Source organism: Coptis chinensis, chromosome 7, assembly GCF_015680905.1.
Source record: "Coptis chinensis isolate HL-2020 chromosome 7, ASM1568090v1, whole genome shotgun sequence".
NCBI lineage: Eukaryota > Viridiplantae > Streptophyta > Magnoliopsida > Ranunculales > Ranunculaceae > Coptis > Coptis chinensis.
In genome coordinates this window covers 40038269-40054765 of record NC_141462.1, presented here as the reverse complement: position 1 = coordinate 40054765, position 16497 = coordinate 40038269, and the positions used below count along the sequence as shown (strand labels likewise).

Genomic DNA, 16497 nt, shown 5'->3' with positions numbered 1-16497 from the left:
ATCATTGATTGAATTCAATTGGTAATCCCTTTGAAAAAAATCACGAGATTCTAATTCTCAAAATTGCTCTCATCCATTAGTAAAAGAGTCTTGATTAAAGTAGAATGCTATGCAGTTTCTACTGCCTTTGTCTTATTATCTACAAGTAGGTTAATTTTCACTCTCTTTTACTTTCCTTTCTAAAATTTCTGGAATCTCAAGTGCTAATATGTACACGTTCTCTGACCAGGACTTGAGTTCTAGACTTCAGGATGGGTATACGTAATTCACAATGTTTCTTTCCTTGCAGGTTGCAAGAGGAACATATATTTATGCAATGTATTCCCATCATGTATGTTGTATATGTAACAATTGATGAAGAGCTTATGTTTTGAATTGTGAAGGCGGTGTGCAATATGACTCTAAATCTAGGGTAGCATGCTATAAAGCACTTTATAGAATCACGATGAAGAGTTGATGAAAGGAATATATATGATTACATAGCGCCAATGATCATAACACTCACGATTTTTTGTTTAATGGAATTATAGGCAATGTCTCTCTTATGTAAACGAATGATGTGATGTAGTAGTTCACTTGAATCAAGCATAGAGAGGGAATCAATGGTGCCCACACTTTACCTATTTTAAGTTGCTTATGTATAATCTATTGTAATGTTGGAGAACCTGTACAAGATGTTAAAGTTTCTCATTATTCATTTTTATACCATTATGTTTCGCCTATATATTAAACTAATGCTTTATTCAGCATATATAAACTGAAAAAAAAAATACAACTAGAGTATGTATGTCAACAGTCGCTAGCATGAATTAAAAACACGAAGAATAATCAAACCAAGTCGTATTTGATTTCGCATTTCTGCATCCCATATTTTACATTTATTTTGGTTAATGAGTTTCCAGCTAACATGTGTAGTATATAAGTAGGAAAAAAAAAGTAAAAATTCGCAAAGTTAAATCTGTTAGTGGTTCTTCTACATAGTTTAACAAGAAATATATATGTAGTAACACTGGTGACTCTTCCATAATGGACTATACTGGTGACTCTTTCCAGATGAACTACATGGTTGCGGGAAACAACAATCTCTGCGAATTCACTCTCAATTTGTGGGACGACAATGCTGGATCTAAAACCATTGTTAGTTTTTATCTTTATACTATATTATTTTTCAATTTTTAGGTTTAAATATCAAGATTATGGGCAACTTAGCTACCATTAAGTTTATTTATCTTTAAGTCGATATAGGATATGTATGTTGAGTTATGGTTATTTATTACTTGAATGGGTGACTTACAAAATCAGGATATAGCACAAAACAACTTTCATTTAATTAAGGACCATATCTGTATCTGCAGGCACAGCTGAGTCAGGTTCAGGAGGAACTTGAGAACTCGAAAGATCAGTTAGCATCTGTGGAGAAAGAGAAGGCTCTGGCTCTTGAGGAGTTGAAGGCCACGAAGAAATTGGCTGAGGTACTAAAAAGATTGGGGAAGCTTTAGTTTCTCAAAAGTGAGCAGAGGAGACTACTGAGATTGAGAAATTCTGGGCTGATGAATTGGAATTGGCAGGAGTAGAGGCAGCATAAAAGAGGGAATTGAAGAGGAATGGTCGAATGAGATCAATGTTGTCCGACTCCAACATATACAAACTAAAACAAGAACTTGAGAAACAACTTATAGTTGAGGTAATTAATGCTAAGAAAGCCGAATCATATGCATTTAAGTTGGTTGAGGAATGGAAGATGGAACCACTGATTAATTAGATCGACGTTCTATTAAAGAAATCATACTGCACGCTGTTAGAATATCCCCACATGGCAATATGTTCAATGAAGTTGGTACTGGTACAAGATGTTTAATAAGTAGTTTGCTTATCAAGTTATCATACTGCAGAGTGAAAATAAATAATTAGATTCGAATTATATGTGCATTGTAGGAATGCATACTATATACATGTACCGTAGAGTGCTTCTTCAAATATATTATTCACTTCAGTAACAAATATATGTAGGAAATGCTAAGAGTTTTAGCCCGTCGAATAGAAGCTCACGTGCGCCTCTTTGAAGAGTTGTGGTTTTAAATTTGTTGACAGGCAGGGCACTAGGACAGCGCCCATGAATTTTAGCTTTTTAGCACATATCAGCTATCCAACCATGTCTATGAAAATTACCAGATATACTGGACCTTGATGCACTGCGTATGTGTAAACTATAAACTGTGTTCAAAACATTCCGTTAACAGTTCCACACAAAGCATATCATAACCGCTTTGAGAGTCACACTCATGAAGCTAATCAGTTAGAGAGATTTGCATCAGTCTTTGACTACTTTGATGTAGTAGTTAGAAGGACAGAGTGGCTTATTGCAGGACACAGGCTGAAGTTGCATCTCTTAGAGCAAAGGTGGAATCCTTAGAGATATCAGTAGAGAGACAGAGAAGGGATCTTGAAGACTAGATGGGGGATTTTGATACTGCCAAACAAGAGGCATTGGAGAAATCAAGAATGGTTAAATCACTGACTACTGAGCTTAAGATTGTCAAAGTGGAGATGGTGCAAGCTTTGAACAATGAAATACTTGTAGCTTCAAGTGTTCAGCAAGCTCCTGAATGAGCTGGAATCATCTAGAAATGAAGAAGAGAAAAGTAAAAAGGCAATGGAGAGTTTCACGTCAGCTTTACATGAAGTTTCCTCGAAAGCTATAGAAGCTAAGGAAGAACTTAACTTATGTCCACTCACAACTTGAAAATCACATATTGATGATTAAGAAGTATACCCAAATTGGTTTGAAAACCAAGGAGGCTTGCAAGAAAATCGAGGTGCTATTCTTCTATTCTTTTTCCCTCCTGCATTAAGCACATAAAAAGTGGTCCTCCTCTAATGAAAAGATGCATTTGGCCCCACTTTTTGTCTGAAATTCTGAATAACTCAAACTCTCAAAGTGGCTGACGAAATTGTTACCACGTGTTCATTATACAAATGCGTTTTTGCATTAAGTACATTAACCAAAATACTTTAGCCTGAAAATTAACAGCCCAGACATAGTAAGTTTAAAAAAATAGCAGGCTCGACCACAGGTCGAGCAGCATGGCTAGTTCTTGTATAATAAGTAGTAATTCAAATTGTTACAATTGCTCTAAATTCAAGTAAATAAAGACTAAGATTAGTGCAATGAGAATATGAAACCTTTGACACATCACCTCAAATCACATTCGAAATGAGTAGATTTAATGATCACACCAAGGAAATGTAAGAAGCATAAATTACATATATATACACTGTATATATTTAATGAAGTAGGGAATATATACTCTTGTTTTTTAAATATGAAAAAAAAAAACGATATTGCTATATTGCTAATGTATCATAAATTATATATATATTTCTTTTTCAAATTCAACAGGATAAAGATAAGAGTTCAACAAGGTCTACCTCGACCGATACAACTAACAAAGAATGGGAAGTTGCCAAATTGATTGCAACGGAGGCTATTATTCAGTATACTAACTATACAATAAGCAACCATATCACAATGATTAATTGTCAGGAAAGCAGTATGTGATCAATTGTCTTGAAGGAAATGAAAATAGGTCCATAGATATGTTTCGGATGAAAGCAAATGTCTTATATGACCATTGTGATATTTTAAGAGTCAGGGGGTTACTTAGGGACATGCGGTTTTTTACTATGGAAGAACAAATGTGTATATTCTTATACAGTATTGGTCATAACCAATCCAATAGAACTGTTGCCGATCAGTTCCAACATTATAGAGAGACTGTATCTCGACACTTCAAAACAGTGTTGAAGGCTGTTTGTAAGTTTTTGAAAGAAGTTATACTTCCCCCCCAACATGACTACTACACACCACAAGACGATAAGTACTATCCGTGGTTCAAGGTAACAATTTTTGCATGTTAGAGGCTTTTGTCATTTTAAAATATATGTGTTTTATATGGTGTAGGTTTTATATTAGTGATATGATATTAAAAGCTTAGTATGTTTTGTTTGTTAGAATTGTATTAGGGCAATTGATGGGACACACATTCCAATAGTTGTGCCATCTGGTAAAGTACAAATACCATATCGAGGGAGGAAGGGCATACCAACTCAAAACGTCATGTGTGCATGCGACTTTGATATGTGTTTTACTTTTGTTCTTGCTGGTTGGGAAGGTTCAGCAAATTATTCAAGAATTCTACAAGAAACCATTGAAGATCCGCAGTTGAATTTTCCCCAACCTCCACATGGTAATTGCAGCTAAGCTAAGTTCATTACCATTTTAATTTTTTTTTTTCACTTTAACTAAGTTGCTTTTTAACAGGAAAATATTATGTGGTTGACTCCAGATATGCTAATGCCCCTGGGTTTCTAGCACCGTACAAAGGATAAAGATACCATTTGAATGAGTATAGCGGACATGGAAGATCACCAAAAACCGCAAAAGAGCAAATCAATTTTGCTCGTGCGTCACTCCGTAACATAATTGAGCGATATTTTGGTGTGTTAAAATGTCAGTTTCAAGTGTTGGAATTAATGCCATCTTATAATCTTCGCAAGCAAAGAAATATAGTGATTGCTTCATGTGCTCTTCATAATTTTATAAGAAAGCATTCTCTGAAAGACGATTTTTTTGTGACTTTTGAAAAAGAAAATGTTGTTGTGCAAGGTGTGGGTAGTAGTCATGAAGCGGGTCAAAGTTCAACAAGTGCAAGGTGACATGGGGATAGCGAGAGATGGTATTTGTAAGGGATGAGTATGTTTTATAGACTACCACTGTAACTTTTTGATGGGTATTGTAATATTTGATAATTATGAAGTATTTTTTTTACTGTTTATGCCAAACAAACTTTTAATTTTCTGGCTTTTAAATTTCGTCATTTTGCTTTAGATATTGTGTTTTTGACAAACTTACTTATACTTTACATTAAGTGAAAAATCAGATAAGGAATTTTGAGCTTGGTAGCTTATGGCTTTTTGTTAGTTGCCAAACACCCTCTTAGTTTAGCTGTTTTTGCTTGAGCTTTGTTGCATATTACAATTTGCAACCTAAGGTTTAGTTTTGATTTACTGACTTTTAATTTTTTTTTTTTTTTTTTTTCTCGAGCTTTATATTGAAATTCTAATGGAACCCGAATGTGCAACATTTGCTAAAATCTACAGATAAAAGGTACTAAAACTATGAGCATTTCTGAACACGTACGTTAATATCGTTGGGAGATGAAAGTTGAGTAGGCTGTAGGCCCATGTTACAGATGTATGTTCTTTAGATGGACAAATATGATGGGCAGTAATTGGTGAATACTGCAAGAAATACCAAGAGCTAGTCCCCCGGGCATTCATATTGCATGGGTTATACTTGATAGGAAAGGACATTTGGATTTCTTCGGTGTTAGGGCTCATTTATCTCCTAGCTTCATAATAAGGTGTTGTTGCATTTGATAATTGACAGATTGTTAACCTTTGTGAATCACCATCCAATAGTCCAATACACATATGGTTTTTTGTTTGCGGACTTGAGATGGGTCTGTAATCTTGCTAATTCGGCTAAACACAGGGTCCGTAATTTAGCTAATTGAGCAGCAATATCAACTGATATATACCAAAAATATCGGAATCAAACCTTCCATTGCGATATATATCGCCAGCTATTCAATCTTCACTTTGCTCAACTTTTCCATCTTTGAATCATTTTCTCCAAAGCTCAGGTCAGTACTCAAAACTCTGTTTCGTTAATTCTTATTTACTTATATATTGTGTTAGAATAGAATGCTTTAGAGTAAATTAAGGAAGAAGTATAGAATTTTGATGTTGTAAAGAAACTACTTAGAATAATTAAAAGGATGGTTCAAATTCTAATGAAATGGCCAAATTAAATTCAACTGAAATGTAAGTTATTTGACAAAATGTGTGAAAAAATGGTGCTGATTTTCTGCTTCATATTAATCTGTTTGTTCAGGAGCACAATGACTGTAATGAAGAGATATGTGTTGCGTCTATTCATATCCTTGAAATACGTAACAGCTAATGTGGTGGACAGAAACAATGGACGTATAGTAGCAACTGCGTCAACCATAGAGCATTCACTAAAAGAAGCACTTGAATGTGGACGATCTTGTAATGCTAAGGCAGCTGCGGCAGTAGGCGAAGTGTTAGCTATGCGGCTTAAGGTTGAAGGTCTTGATCAAGGTGAAGGTCGAGGGATTCATGCTGATGTTGAAAAGGAGATTCAGAAAAAGGGGTTTAAAAGCCAGACTAAGGTTTGGGCTATTGTTAATGCCCTTAAGAACAATGGGGTTAAGCTCGTTCTTGATGACAATGGAGATAATGGCTCGAGAGATTTCTAGTTATTATGCTTATAGGTATTTTCTCTTTTTCATCTTTTATTTACAAGTCATAGTTTATAAGTTTTCATTTTGAAATTATTATACAGTCAAGTGTGCTTATTGTTTGGTATGCCCAATTTGTTGATTTACTAATTTGTCAAGAACTTCAAGTTACATCATGTTAGATTAGATACAATAAAATTGTGCATAGAACATGCATATAGTTTGCCTTTATGCAACAAACTTCATTACGAATTTGGTAAATGTAAAACAAGGTATCATAGTCGCAAATGTGAGAAGAAATTAAACAAATTTAGGATATGTTAGGCCACATGGGTGTAGGTGTTAAATGGGCTGAGTGGATGATTTGTTTCTCAACAACTCAATTCTTGCAGGTGCCAACTAGCAAAGTTGATAAAACCTTTGGGTGATGATACCAGAGGTCTGGGGCTCAAACCATGCCAGCACCAAAGAATTACTGATCTCGTTTAAAACAGGCTTGCCAATAAAAAAATAAAAAAAACTCAATTCCTGCTCGTTGTAAATGTAAAACAAGCAACAACATTTTGCTATAGGAGAGCCACTATTCTCTGCCTCTCTATCTTTTATCATAATGATAGAGGCTCTGTAGAAGTTGATTCAGAAAGCAGTGGGTGCTTATCTGAGTTCAAAGCTGTATCATGCTCAATTTGCAGATGGTAGCATGTGTTTTTCTCTTGAATCCAGGGCTTAGATAGTTGTGCTAATTGTTGGGTCACTCTGGCTTGAAGTGGTATTGGGTTTGATAATTGAGAACTAACTTCTCGAGGACATGTTTAATGTACGCAACTTAAAGGTACTTCATACAGGGATGGGTTGCATAATGGGTCAACTTCGGGTTTAGATCTCTGTGAACTGCAAGAACAAGGTGGGGGATATGGTGTTGGAGAATCACATGATAGGATGTGAAGGTGGAAGAGAGCTTCTTTTTAGATTTCAAAAGAGAGCTTCTTTCTAGATTTCAAAGTAGGGTGTGTTTCCCAGAGAGTAGTTTGGCTAGCATTCTGGTCTATCACTTTTATTCTTCATTGTTTCATTGACTGTGGCTAACAAGATCGAGACACCTATGAGGTACATCTTGTGATCTGATCGGATGATAGTAAATATATCATTTGGTAGAACAGGGTAGTACCGTAGTACTAGTAAATTAAAGGATGATAGGGGTTTGGATCTTCATCATGGGCAAATACCTTTCAGGGAATGGATTTGGTCTTTAGCATGGCTGAGCAATGTTTGCAGATAGATTTGACAGACTCTCTATATATATATGAGGCTTTGAGGACCTTGTTAGGAGAGGCAATGAGTTGCAGTTTTGGAAATTGGAAGTTGGTTCTTGAATAGGCTATTGAAAGACCATTTTCAATCCTTGTACTGGTACTGTTGACTAATTTACTTGTTGACAATCCCAACTCCACAGTTTAGAAAAAAGTTTCATAAATCTATCAGCTGATATTAAGTTGACGACTGACCATATATCCAAGCAGTTGGGTCCATTTTATGGTTGGCTCGACTGCTTTTCCATGCTATACAGATAAACCATCTGTGGTGGAGGCATCTCTCTCTCACCCATCTTCCCCCTCCTTCATTTAAAAGTTGCTGGTGAAAAAAAGAAAACTGTGCTTTCTTTGGGTGTACATACAAGTTAAAGCTGTCTGTTGATGTAGTATGTACCATGTCTAGTGGACATACCAGTTAAAGTTGTCTATTGATAACTTGATGTAGTATTGTACCATGTGTAGTAAGAGACTAGCAAGAAAGAAAGAGCCAGATGGGACAGAACAGCACAGAAAAAGAAGGCAAAGGTCGTCACCTGTGAAATTTTGTGTATGGCGTAGACTGCGAGATTAAGACGGAGAAGGAAGGAAGAGGAAGATTAGGGTAAAAGGTGACGAGGGTCTAGATGGACAAATAGATAATCTTAGTGCTCTTTCTCGCACCCAAGATCCCTCACTTTGTTTATTTTTGCTTATGAATCTGAAGAATAATGCAGTTGTCTGATTGTCCATTCTGCTTTTCTGTCACAAATTCAGTACTTACAGTTTTCAAGTTCTGTGTTGCTGCTCAATGTGTTTTTGAGTAATGGCTGAAGACTAAAATCAGTAATTAATTTATGATGCATACAGCATCAAGATTCAAAAAGATGTGGTGTTAATAAGCGGTTAACGAGCAGGAACTCCTCAAATGATAGCCACTTTGTTTTTGAATATATTTCTCCCTTTTAATATAGCTTTGATATGGAATCATGGCAAATTACATAGCATAAGATTCAAACTTTCTACTTTAATAGAGGTATTTCAGCCAGAACACATCTGATTTAGAAATTGCTATGCGCACTGTGTCTTGGACCTTCATGTGAGGTAGTAGATAGCTATTTCTTGGTAAATAATTACAATTCGATTACAGAAGTATAAAAAATGATATGATCACATCATATGGGTCACAGATTCACCCTTATCTGTATAAGAATGCCACGCCGTGTCCATTAGTTGCTTTGAATCCTTGGATCTCAAACCATAAAAGATGAACTCTATAGTCTGCAAAACCTAGAGAAATGTGCAGAAGGTTGTGTTTGATATACTGTCACTCGTACACCGGTTAGCAGGCACCAAATTGCCCTACTGCATGTTTAATGACATTCAGCTATATACAAAGAGAAGAGTTTGTGTCTTTGCAAGGTGACTTTATAAGTGTTGTACAAGGTAGGGCAAATGTCAGTTTGGTTGCACAAACAAGTTCATAAGGTGGCAACGAAACTTCCTCATTTTTGTGTGTTGAATATGGAGTTGATATAGTGTTTTGGTTAAGACTTAAGAATTTAGACCTGGTGGCCAGTGAAGCCGAAGTAGGAGATAGCACTGAGTACAAAATGTTGGCTGCAAGAGAACAAAATTGCCCTACTGGGATTGTTGGCAGTATAATCTGTACTGCTGTTTCCTCGTCAATATGAGTGTCTGGTTACATGGATGCAAACCTTATCAGATTTTCTAATAATATTTTTTCCTGATAACACTTTGACACTTTCTAAGAGGTTAGAGAGAGGTTAATTGTTCAAAGACACCCTTTTGTGTAAGTAGGAAATAGTTGTATATGCACAGCTGGTTGATGGTGGTGATGAAATGCGGTAAAACTTATAACTATGAGATGTATTATTTAGCTCCCTTTCTTCGTTTTTCAAAATGGCCACCCTCATACTCTATGTAAGCCAGGTAGGGTGCAGAAACCAAGGAATGGGTGGTTACCTTAATGGCGATTATGATCTTTTATAGTTTTATGGATGTGGAGTTCTAGGCAAACTAGTATGTAAGATAGTGGTTCAAAAAGATACTGTAGGTGAGTTCAGAAATATGAATAAGAATAGGAGCATATTGGATGAAGTCTTGAAGATACCACGAAAGAGTTGGAGAAGATGAAGTGGAACACAACCACATATATTAAATTTGATCTGTGGTACCATTCTGTGTTTATCAGAATTGACTGGAGGACTCTTAAAGCTGATGTCCACGATAGCTGCAGTAAAAATCTTATAAGAGCTACAAATTTATCAAGATTATTGGCAAGAAGAGGAACACCAAAATTACAGCAGCACCGGCTGGAGTAAAGGAGATAAAACAACCAGAACAGTGGATGCCAAGCAAAAATTGCGACATGGGCAGCATGGAGGGGTTTCAATTTTGGTGCTGCAGGATGTTGGAGTTGAAGTTCATCTAACTCTTAGCTTGTTTAGAACTGGATGTTAGAACATACATATGAATAGGTAATTCTTTTGATTTCCAATCAAAACTAGAGAAAGCATTTGATGTATTTGATACTCGATCGTTCATTTGATTGATTAGTCCAACTCTTTCACCTCGTAGATTTTCTATTAGTACATTTGCTTTTATGAACTTATGAGCAATGCAAAGAATCTTTATGTTGAAAAATGTTCGATGTGGTGCTTTATATGATCAGTATGAAGAATCTTTGTGTTAAAATTTGTTCTTAATTTTCCTTACAATGGTCATGTTTTTCATTGTACTATTCACATAAATAACAAAATTTATGACAGGAAGCAGTGAAATACTTAGCTGCTATTCTGACACATTTCTCGACCTTGGATTAGAACTAAGGATATTCTGCAGAATCATTAACTTTTTATCTGGAATTAGTAAACGTTTATACAATCTTAAACAATATTACGAACTATATCCACTTAAATAGTAGATGACAGGGCTTCATAGTCTTAACTGAGTTCTCAAACATCTATGAAGAGTTTTCTGCTGCGGAGTTTCATGCCCTATAAACTGATAGAAACTATGAGAACACGATGGTATGCCCCTTTAAAGCTTTCTTGCAGTTGCCATGAACTTTTCCTGGCCAGGATTCACCAGACTGTGCATCCACTTGATTCTGTATGAGAGTCATATCATAGTGAAGAGCCAACATAAAACCAAGTTTTCCAGCAGGGTAAGGTGTTCTGCTTGGGTATGAAACCGGACTGCAGGAGGTAGCTACCTAGCTTGTTTCCAATTCTTTACTGCTTGCTATCTTATTTCTTGCCAAACATTTCACTCCATTCGTTTGGAGGATGCGAGTGTGGTATTATAATTCTTAGCCGACCAAGGGTTATGTCTCTCTTCTGGTTGGAGCATAGTATTTCTCAGCACAAGGGATTGTCTGTGGGTAAAAGTGTTATCCTCGTTTTCTTGTTGCACGACAGGGTTTTGCATCTGTGGCACTGTGTTTCCCAGCACAAGTGCTTGTCTGTGGCTATGAGTGTCGTCCTCATTTTCTTGTTGTAGGACAGGGCTTTGCATCTGCGGTAGAACCAGCTAGATTGCATGGAGTTGAGTATGTGGGCTGAATAGAAATCTTTCTAGTACCAGCACGCCGTCTCCCTAGCAGTCGACTTATTATGGTCTATGGGTTTTGTTCCCCTTCTGATCGTTGTGGTAAAATAAGCTGAGTTCTATGCAGCAGCTGAGCGATGGAAATCAAGTGCGTCGACCCTTTCTATTTCTACACTTGGTAGTTCCTGCTGTCCATTTGAGTGTGTTTGCCCTGCTGGTAGTTGTTGCTGTAAATTACCGGTATAAAACAAAAACTTGTTTGCAAGTACTGTCCACATCAAAATGATGTCCAACTTTGGTTCTGTTATGCGATGAAAATGATGGCTATTTTTCCTTCGATGAATATGTGCAGGAACTTGTATGTTCAAACCACACCTGGCTAAATTGAATTGGTTCTGATGCAGTCCTTTCTTATGCGCAAGAGAAATCACCTTGGTTTATTCAGACAAACTGGAGATGTGAAGAAAAGTCGAATCGATTGCTGATGACAACAAACTGGAGAGAAGTGGTTCTTGTGGGAGAGAAACAAGGTTAGGAGCATTATTGGAGATTCCTAGAATTACTTGTGGTTGAAGGAAGATCTCAATGGGTGCAAGATGGTAACTCCCTGACACAACTATACCACCGATTTGCAGTATCCAGTGGAATATGATTTTATTCTTTGATACTTGTCACGGGAGTGTGGCTTATAAGCACTTTCCCAGCTTGTTTACACTATATGATATAAGAATAAACATCGAGTAGGCAATTTATCTCCATAGTTGCACAATTTCAAAACACCTCCCTCACAAAAAATTAGAATCATTTATTAAAATTTAGTTCTAATACTTAAATTATATAATTATCCCTAATTTCTAGCTAATATTAGAACAATTTTATTAAAATTTAGAAAAATCTTTCTATAAGGGGTAATCTATTTAATGATTTTAGAACCACCTCCCTTAATTATTCTAATCAGCTCCTTCCTTTTAAATAATTTACCAAAAACTTACTCCATTCAATCAAATTATATTCAACCCTCCTAATGTTTTATATTATTTTTTAGATTATAACTAGAATTCAAAAAATCATATTAACGAGAGAGATGATGCAGTTTAAAAATTTGAAAAACACCCGATTACGGTTCGCGATACTGTGAATAAGAATATACATGGGTTACAGTTAGCTACAGAATCACGAAACAGTTCATATATTACTATTTCTGTTCATTTGTAAAATATATGGGTCAAAACTTTCTTACTCCATCAATCTCAAACACAGATACAAACGTACGATGCACAATCAAATCCATGAGCACATTCGTTGCTGAAAAAGTAACTACATGAAAACATTCAAGCAAATGCCATATACCAAAAAAAAAAAAAAAAATACCATATGACCATATCTAGTTTAAAACCATATATAAAGCAAATACCCTTTAGAAACGGTATTTAAGCGTCAAGCAAAATAGTATTCAAACTTCGAAGTGACTGCATTAGAAATCTAATAGAACGACAAAACATGGTCCATCAGACCATAAACCTTAACCAAATCGAACATAGTACCATCCATCTCTTTTCACCCTTTGCTGTGGTTGTTGCTTTTGTTGATCCTCAACTTTTAATTTGTTTCGCATTAGCAGAAACACTGGACCTGCTACAATCATAAATACCATCTGGAGGAATGGAATAAAAAACATTACCGAAACGAATCCACCAGTGGAACTCGTCATTGATATGTTCGTCTACTGTATACATCGCCTTTCATGTTCCCTAGCTCATCCATGATCTGTATTACTAATGTACTCGGCTCATCTTTCATATTATGCATTGCCTCTTATGTATAGATTTTAAGCCATGAAGTATTGTTTTTTTAAGTGGGCATTGGTTGGTTGTATAAGTTGGTATTTGGTTTTCTCTGTTTTAAGTTTAAGTCGGAATAGACAAGTTTTTGTATGTTCCTACTCAGCCTTATATATTCCAACTTGAGAGGGGGAATAGGGAGATATGAAGACATTCAGTAGTATATGAGGGCAAAGAGAATATGGAGACGTATGAGAAAGAGTACTCATGTCTCCATATTCCAGCATGCCTTGATGAACTCTTCATGACAAAGTATATCCACTATTCAGTCTTCAGTATTCAAGTAGTAGTCAAGCTTAAATTGCATCTTCAATATTAGTGCTTGATCAAGCCTAAATTGCGCCTTCTTGAGGGTAGCATCCACCTAAACCGCAAGTATGTTTTTAAATGATCCGCCTAAACCGCATGTATGTTTGGTGTGTAGCAGTCAAGTCTAAACTGCAAGTATGTTTCAAGTATCACTCACACCTAAACTGCACCAGTATTCAGTATTCAGGAGTACCCATAAAAATATTTTGTTGGCATTAACAGTGATATTGATAGTAGCAGCCAAGAAGCGCACATCAAATCAGTGTTATTGTTTTCAATTTATATTATAATAGCCATAATAACGAATGGAGTGAATAGTAGCCAAACAGCGCGCCACTAAACCGGTGTTATGATTTTAGTTTGTGGCTGTGGTACACCTTCAGTATTCAGATTAGGTCATTGCCTACACCGACAGTTTCACCTCTAGAACATCTCAACAGTTGTTCGAGTTCTTCAACTAAAGACAGTTTTATGCAAATAGAGGAGCAGTATTCTTATCTTTTGTTTTTTTGTAATCCAAGCTATAATTTGCATAGTTTGTGTAATTACAGTTTGAGAGGGAGTGTTAGAATATGTCAGTATTAGAATATGTTCAATAGGAAAAGTCTGACGTTTCTATAAGTATGGATATCCATATTTAGTATAAGTGTGGATATCCATATCTAGTAGTTTTTATTATTATGTTTGAAGTTAGTATAAGTATGTAACTCTGGGAAGAGAACAACTCTCTCTTAGACCTAAAAACTCTCTAATCCTAATCAATCTCTAGTCTTTTTCATTGTTCTTCATCTTGGTTTCTCTAATATATCAATGTCACAACTCTCCTATCATCACCACTAACATAGAATTTAACACACTTTTGTTGATCCTCAATTTTTAATTTGTTTCACATTCGCAGAAACACTTGACCTGCTACAATCATAAATACCATCTAGAGGAATGGAATAAAAAATATTACCGAAACGAATCCACCAGTAGAACTCGTCATTGATATGTTCGTCTACTGTACACATCACCTTTCATGTTCCCTAGCTCGTCCATGATCTGTATTACTAATGTACTCGGCTCATCTTTCATATTATGCATTGCCTCTTATGTATAGATTTCAGATAAAACAGAATTTACTGCCTAACATATAAAGTTGAAGCAGTCACGATTAAGTTTAGGAAAATATAGATATACAACGTTCTTGGAAGCAGGAGAGGAAGGGCAAGACTGCGCTTGTTCATTGTAGAGGAGAAGAACGACAACAATAATTCCGTAGTTTTTAAATAGGTGATGTCCGATCCACACCTCTACTTCTGTTTGGATTCTTCTTAGAACTATTTAACAATTTGGAGACTATTTAACTATTTAACACCCTCGCCCCAACCAATTGGAGACACTCTCTCGATCGCTTGCAATGTGTCCATGTCCTTGTCGTCCAAAAGAGGAAGATTTCCGGCATTATTCAGCAGAGGATAACTGGTCTCTTTTTATCAACATATGGAGTATTTTCACTCTTGCTCTGGGAACGTTAATCATGGATAATCTATATTTGATATATGAAGAAGGCCCATGGTGCAACAGAACAAAGAAAATTTCCAGAAGTGGTGGTACCTTCATGGTGTTCAATTTAATTTTTTTGCAGCATTCGTCGAGTTTGTGTTTATGTTGGTAGCAGTCATTGTTACGGTGCACAAACTAAGTAGTAAGCCTTGTCAACAAGGGAAGCAACAGCAACAAGAACCGGAAAACCAACCGCAACCTCAAGAGAGGAAGCGAAGAGATGGATGGTATTACGTTACTTTTGGTTAAGGTCCGTATTAAGGTTTAATATCTATTTCTGTATATTTATCTACTCTAAGGATTTTGTATGCTAAATTCAAGTTATTGATAGTCTTCTCAATCAGAGTTTGCACAAGATTAAAATCTTTCTATCTATATTTAAAAATCTTTCAAGTTTTCATGATGATTGAAGTTGGCATCCTGTTGTTATGCCTTGGTATACCAAAACTCGACAACTACCAGAACAATCATACTAATTTAGGTAGCTAGCTACTTGTATTCTGAAGTCCTGGTGCATGTATAGGACGTACACATGACCTAGGAGGTTAGTGGTGACAAAGGGACCGGATGCGGTATAGCGTGGGAAGACAGGTTGCTGGGGGATCGATCCATGCGGTATCCCAACCGCCTCGAACCGCTAAAACGTGGAGAGTGGGAGAGCGGAACCAGAACCGCAAGATAACCGCTGCGGTACGTGGAGGGAGAGAGAGATATATAAGAGAGGGAGAGAGAAAGAGAGAGGAGGAGGAGAAAAGAAAGAGAGACGAGTAAGATTAGAAGTTGTAATCACAGTTTATACATTTTGGCGCCGTCTGTGGGGAATAGCGAGATAAAATGGCCACCATAACAAAAAAGGGAGTAGGAAGACCTAGAAAAGAAGTTGTTCGAGAGATAGTAGAGGAAGAAGTGAGTGAAGAAAGAGAGGTGGGTAGAGAGGAAGACATATCGATGTGGCGACGCCACCACGGACTTATGCAAGAAGAAATAGTCAGATTAAGAAACGAGAACGATGAGTTGAGAAAGGAAAGAGACACCGCACAAGATGACATGGAACATGGGGATCGCCGGGCAAAGATGAGATGGAAGGGGAGAATGAGGTATACCAGTCCAGGGGAGTAGATACGGTAGAGGGCATCACTGGAAGTGGTACAGCCATGATCGAAAGATAGAGAAGCTAACCGCGCGGTAGAAAAATGAACCAAAGTGCCACTTTCAAAAGGAGGTTGCTAACCTCAACAAGAATCCACCGGGCGGATTCGATCCGAATTTAGAGGTACCCTAAGAGATTGACCAACCAAGATTCGAAAGGTATGATGGGAAAGGCGACCCAACTGATCATTTGCATCATTTTAGACAACAGATGCCATTGTGGCAGGAAAATAAGTATGACGGACTTCGCTGCTGCATGATGTTCCCTGCAAGCCTTAAGGGGGGCGCTTCGGATTGGTATTACCGCCTATCTTCGCAGAGCATCAGTAGGTTTGAAGAACTAGAGCGAGCCTTCGTGGACCATTTCATCCACCAGAAACGGAGGGTAGTGGATATCGCGGCATTGTTTAACATCAAACAGAGGTCAGCGGAGTCGTTAAGGGAGTTTCTGTGCAGATTCAA

The 16497-nt window shown here is 36.8% G+C and overlaps 1 protein-coding gene and 1 pseudogene across 7 annotated transcripts; both read left to right on the top strand.

Moving 5' to 3' along the window:
* Positions 1-1026: 1026 nt before the first annotated feature.
* Positions 1027-4843, top strand: LOC147487510 (uncharacterized; annotated as a pseudogene).
* A 567-nt stretch (positions 4844-5410) lies between these two features.
* LOC147487509 (Ribosomal L18p/L5e family protein) lies at positions 5411-11900 on the top strand. 7 transcript variants are annotated; one of them, XR_015202064.1, is made up of 4 exons: positions 5411-5705; positions 5957-6359; positions 9831-11336; positions 11541-11900. XR_015202064.1 is itself a non-coding variant. In XM_086572553.1 (3 exons), exon 2 carries the CDS (start codon positions 5964-5966, stop codon positions 6342-6344), a length of 381 nt encoding a protein of 126 aa, XP_086428679.1. In that variant the 5' UTR covers positions 5411-5705; positions 5957-5963; the 3' UTR covers positions 6345-6359; positions 11146-11900. The 7 variants fall into 7 exon arrangements, 5 of the variants coding, with proteins under 5 accessions (XP_086428679.1, XP_086428678.1, XP_086428682.1 ...); XR_015202063.1 differs by having other exon boundaries at positions 9831-11428; XM_086572553.1 differs by having other exon boundaries at positions 11146-11900.
* Positions 11901-16497: the final 4597 nt, after the last annotated feature.

Coding starts and splice junctions, on each gene's coding strand:
- LOC147487509 (XM_086572553.1), top strand. CDS start 5,964: ATGACTGTAATGAAGAGATATGTGTTGCGTCTATTCATATCCTTGAAA.